The 6,000-nt window shown below is 40.0% G+C and overlaps 1 protein-coding gene across 4 annotated transcripts in view; it reads left to right on the top strand.

Annotated features, from left to right (window-relative positions):
• Positions 1-324: 324 nt before the first annotated feature.
• The window catches only part of cluap1 (clusterin associated protein 1), a 28,691-nt gene continuing 23,015 nt past the window's right edge, over positions 325-6,000 (top strand). For all 4 annotated transcript variants that reach the window (XM_024386854.2, XM_042305333.1, XM_024386853.2 and 1 more), the window contains exons 1-2: positions 325-447; positions 705-775. In XM_024386854.2, the coding sequence (XP_024242622.1) occupies positions 754-775 (22 nt within the window). In that variant the 5' untranslated portion in view covers positions 325-447; positions 705-753. The remainder of the gene's footprint in view (positions 448-704; positions 776-6,000) is intronic.

The raw sequence follows: 6,000 nt of genomic DNA, 5'->3' as shown, positions 1-6,000 counted from the left end.
GTACCATGAGTGCACCAATACCGACAGCGGATACCCGGTTGAAATATAATATTAATATTCTAGGGATTGAGGCCAATTATTATAATGCATGCAATGTAAATTCAAAACCACTATAATCTAAGCATAGAATTGATTTGATTTCAACTAACTATAGAATTAACCTATGTAGGCTATTTGGCTATACAAAGCTGACGTGAAGACAATTAAACTATATCGACTATAAACTTTATTATTATAATAATAACGAAATTATCATTTTTCCAGCTACAAACTTATTTTTAGCTAAATTGTGAGAATGCGTTCCATTAAAACCGCCAGGTTTGTCTCCTCTATGATTCCGTAGTATTGGATTCCATAGAGACGGGCAAGCATATTTTTTGTTGTTGCCAGATAGCTAACAAGCTACACCTCATAGAAGAAGCGAACCAATCTAACACCCAAGATAAGGTAAATCGTGTTTAAACTTCCTTGCTAAGGTATTGTGTGCAACTTTTAAGAACATTATGCAGCAAATATATCAACTAGGTGTATTGCTCGAAGTGTATAGTTAATGTAAATAGTTACATTACGGGCTGTCGTGTTTCTGATTTGGCTCATGTTAACGTAGTTGGCTAGCTAAAGTAACGTTAGTGATGATGCCACCACAGTTGAATCGTTGACTTTGGAAGCATAACGCCGTATCTGATTTTTCTTAAATCTCTCAGGATCCAGAAGACTTCCTTGTGTGATTGAGTGCCACAACACGAACAAACGATGTCCTTTAGAGACTTACGAAGTAAGTAACGTTAGCTAGCAATTACCACAGGCAGAAGAGGAGTTATAAATATCTTCGCTATTAATGTCTGTAATAGAGAGTAATAGTAATGGCGTCTTTTTGTAGGCACTAATAACGCGGATGCCCGCCGTGGCTCGTTAGTTAATGCCATAGGGAATTTAATGGGGGTATGAGATTTTCGGCTTTAATAAGGTCTGGTAAACAAAGGCTTAAGAAATCTTATACGTTTAGTTCTAATGGATAATCGTCATCACCTAAAGTCACTTTTTGTGAATTTTGAAGCTTTTGTGTAGCTACGTTAATACGTGAAAACAAAGCACATCTTTTCTAGAAGCAAGTCGAAGTCTACGCCCCTTCGTCGGTCATTGGTCAACATTAGGGATTCTTCAATTGAATGTTTGTCATTCAATTATGACAACATCGAGTTGTTTTCATGTATTTTTTTCCACTTGAGAAATACTATGAAAAAAAAAATAGATGTAAAATTGCGCGACTAAGATCTCTACGGCAAAAACGTCAAATTGAATTAAAGATTTCATAAATTATCTTTGATTAAGTCTGACTATTTTGAGGAACGGTGTATCAAGATGGACAAACAGTACTATTGTTGCTTCCCCCCCCTCGTTTTCCAGGTGAAGGTCTTTAATAAGGAAGTATGCATGCGCACTCGTTCGTCTAGCTGCCAGCCGAACCGAAGAATGCATGAGCCTTAAACCTGTGTTAACCTCAGCCCTTATTTTATCCATTGGTACCAATTATATGCTCATCCTGGCTTCTGGGCCTGAGTGACAGGCAGTTTACTTTGGGCACGTCAGTCAGGTGGAAATTGATTTTAAAAAATGACCCTAGCCTGAAGAAGATAACTACTTGAGTAAAAGTATTTGGTTTTAAATAAACTTAAGTATCAAAAGTAAATGTAATCGCTAACATGTACTTATATCAGGCAAAGCAGACGGACACATTTTGTAGTTTTTTTTTTGTGCCAGGCACGCTCCAACTCTCAGACATAATTTACAAACTTTAAAAAAAAAAAAAAAATATATATATATATATATATATATTCACCTTTTATTTTACCAGGTAGGCCAGTTGAGAACAAGTTATCATTTACAACTGCGAATTGGCCAAGATAAAGCAAAGCAGTGCGACACAAACAACAGTTACACATGGAATAAACAAACGTACAGTCAATAACACAATAGGAAAAAATCTATGTACAGTTTGTGCAAATGAGGCAAGATTAGGGAGGTAAGGCAATAAATAGGCCATGGTGGCAATGTAATTAGAATTCAGCAATTAAACACTGGAGTGATAGATGTGCAGAAGTTGAATGTGCAAGTGGAGAAACTGGGGTGCAAAGGAGCAAAATACAGATGGGCTATGTGCAGTGATCTGTGAGCTGCTCTGACAGCTGATGCTTAAAGTTATTGAGGGAGATATGAGTCTCCAGCTTCAGTGATTTTTGCAATTCGTACCAGTCATTGGCAGCAGAGAACTGTAAGGAAGGGTGGCCAAAGGAGGAATAGGCTTTGGGGTGACCAGTGAAATATACCTGCTGGAGCATTTGCTACGGGTGGGTTGTGCTATGGTGACCAGTGAGCTGAGATAAGGCGGGGCTTTACCTAGCAAAGACTTGGAGCCAGTGGGTTTGGCGACGAACATGAAGCTAGGGCCAGCCAACGAGAGCATACAGGTCGCAGTGGTGGGTAGTATATGGGGCTTTGGTGACAAAACAGATGGCACTGTGATAGACTGCATCCAATTTGCTGAGTAGAGTGTTGGAGGCTATTTTGTAAATTACATTGCCGAATTCAAGGATCGGTAGGATAGTTAGTTTTATGAGGGTATGTTTGGCAGCATGAGTGAAGGATGCTTTTTTGCGAAATAGTAAGCCGATTCTAGATTTAATTTTGGATTGGCTATGCTTAATGTGAGTTTGGAAGGAGAGTTTACAGTCTAACCAGACACCTAGGTATTTGTAATTGTCCACATATTCTAAGTCAGAACCGTCCTGAGTAGTGATGTTGGGCAGGTGCGGGCAGCGATCAGTTGAAGATCATGTATTTAGTTTTACTTGCATTTAAGAGCAGTTGGAGGCCACGGAAGGAGAGTTGTATGGCATTGAAGCCCGTCTGGAGGTTAGTTAACAGTGTCCAAAGAAGGGCCAGATGTATACAGAATGGTGTCGTCTGCGTAGAGGTGGATCAGAGAATCACCAGCAGCAAGAGCGACATCATTGATGTATACAGATAAAAGAGTTGGCCTGAGAATTGAACCCCGTGGGCACCCCCATAGAGACTGCCAGAGGTCCGGACAACAGGCCTTCCGGTTTGACACACTGAACTCTGTCTGAGAAGTCGTTGATAAAATAGGCGAGGCAGTCATTTGAGAAACCTAGGGTGTTGAGTCTGCCGATAAGAATGTTGTGATTGACAAAGTCGAAAGCCTTGGCCAGGTCGATGAATACGGCTGCACAGTATTGTCTTTTATCGATGGCGGTTATAATATCGTTTAGGACCTTGAGCGTGGCTGAGGTGCACCCATGACCAGCTCGGAAACAAGATTGCATAGCGGAGAAGGTACAGTGGGATTCAAAATGTTCGGTGATCTGTTTAACTGGACTTTCGAAAGACCTTAGAAACGCAGGGTAGGATAGATATAGGTCTGTAACAGTTTGGGTCTAGAGTGTCTCCCCCTTTTTAAGAGGGGGATGACTGCGACAGGTTTCCAATCTTTGGGGATCTCAGACTATACGAAAGAGAGGTTGAACAGGCTAGTAATAGGGGTTGCAACAATTGCGGCGGATAATTTTAGAAAGAGAGGGTCCAGATTGTCTAGCCCGGCTGATTTGTAGGGGTCCAGATTTTGCAACTCTTTCAGAACATCAGCTATCTGGATTTGGGTGAAGGAGAAATGCGGGAGGTTTGGGCAAGTTTCTGTGGGGGGTGCAGGGCTGTTGAAAGCAGCCAGGTGGAAAGCATGGCCAGCCGTAGAAAAATGCTTATTGAAATTCTCAATTATCGTGGATTTATCGGTGGTGACAGTGTTTCCTAGCCTCAGTGCAGTGGGCAGCTGGGAGGAGGTGCTCTTATTCTCCATGGACTTTACATTTTCCTTGAACTTTTTGGAGTTTGTGCTACTGGATCCAAATTTCTGTTTGGAAAAGCTAGCCTTTGCTTTCCTAACTGCCTGTGTATATTGGTTTCTAACTTCCCTGAAAAGTTCCATATTGCGGGGGCTATTCAATGCTAACACAGTACGCCACAGGTTATTTTTGTGCTGGCCAAGGGTTGTCAGGTCTGGAGTGAACCAAAGGCTAAATCTGTTCCTGGTTTTTAGCCTTTTTGAATGGGGCATGCTTATTTAAGAGGGTGAGGAAAGCACTTTTAAAAACATAACCAGGCATCCTCTACTGACGGAATGAGGTCAGTATCCTTCCAGGATACCCGGGCCAGTTCGATTAGAAAGGCCTGCTCCCTGAAGTGTTTTAGGGAGCGTTTGACAGTGATGAGGGGTGGTCGTTTGACCACAGACTCATTACGGACGCAGGCAATGAAGCAGTGATTGCTGAGATCCTGGTTGAAGACAGCAGAGATGTATTTAGAGGGCAGGTTGGTCAGTATGATATCTATGAGGGTGCCCGTGTTTACAGATTTGGGGTTGTACCTGGTAGGTTCATTGATAATATGTGTTTGGACACACACTAAGCATGTGTTTAGTGCGGCCCGCTGGGCACTTCAATCCGGGCATCGTGACATAAAAATGTTTGACTTTGTTTGTTTTTTTTTACAAATTTTCTTCTCCCCAGTTTCTTGGTATCTAATTGGTAGTTACAGTTTTGTCCAATCGCTGCAACTCCCGTACGGACTCTGGAGAGGTGAAGGTTGAGAGTAGAGGTCGACCGATTATGATTTTTCAACGCCGATACCGATTATTGGAGGACCAAAAAAGGCCGATACCGATTAATCGGCTGATTTAAATATTAAAAAAAAAAAAAAATATATATATATATATATACACACACACACAACAAAAAAAATATATATATACACACACACACACTTAAAAAAAAAAATATATATATAATATGTACGTACACATTTTTGTAATAATGACAATTGCAACAATACTGAATGAACACTTTTATTTTAACTTAATATAATACATATTATGGGATTTTGGATGGGTGTTCTTAAGGTGATTCCACAGGTTGATGGTACTTTTTGATTTAGCCGTTGCTGACCCCATGCTTACATCTTTATCACAAATAAGACACCTTGCTTTCCCTGGTGCCAATTCCATGTAATAGTCTCATACTGGTGCCCTGCTTTTCTCTGCCATCTGTAAAACACACACAGCTCTGAAGTGACAATGATACTGAAGAGTCTGCTTAGGAGACAAATACTCTCAACTGTTTGAATAAAAATAGTTTAAGTTGCTTGTGATGAATGTTGGAAACAAAAACTGTCATTTCTATATGCAGGAAATCCTATTTTAATAATGGACATGGTAAGAATTGACTACCAAAGTGCGAGTCATAATTCCCAGGACACCTTCTAGCAAAATCTGAAAAGCGGTTCCTTCATTCATTTATTCCATAGGATATTTTTAGATTCACTTAAAATAAGGTTTGTGTTTCGTGTAGGCTTACACCACCTTGCCAATTTTATAACTGTGTAGATATCCATAGGACAAGGTAACTGATCAATATTGGCTAAATATAAGTGAAGATAATTTTTTTTGTAGAGTGGATTTATGAAAATATTTTGACAAATGTTACCATATCCTAGTGAGATTTACACGGGTATCAAAACGCCGAGGTGGTTTAAGCAAGAAACACAGACCTTATTTGAAGTAGATCAAGACATTCTCTTATGGAAGACATGAACAGTAAAATAACGAAGGAACCCCTTTCAAGTTCAGCCGCAAGTTATTACAGGAATTATAACGCGTCGACTATTTCTCTCTAAACCATATACCTTTGACTATTACGAGCCTGCTGCTGTCTACCACCCCCTCAGTCAGACTGCTCTATCAAATATCAAATCATAGGCTTAACTATATTAAACACACAGAAATATGAGCCTTAGGTCAAATCTGGAAACTATCACCTCGAAAACGAAACATTTATTCCGTTCCGTATTTTATCTAACGGGTGGCATCCATGAGTCTAAATATTCCTGTTACATTGCACAACCTTCAATGTTATGTCATAATTACATACA

This window comes from Oncorhynchus tshawytscha, linkage group LG24 (genome assembly GCF_018296145.1).
Source record: "Oncorhynchus tshawytscha isolate Ot180627B linkage group LG24, Otsh_v2.0, whole genome shotgun sequence".
Taxonomy (NCBI): Eukaryota; Metazoa; Chordata; class Actinopteri; order Salmoniformes; family Salmonidae; genus Oncorhynchus; species Oncorhynchus tshawytscha.
The sequence above is the reverse complement of the archived record's forward strand: the minus strand, read 5'-3'. Positions and strand labels throughout refer to the sequence as shown.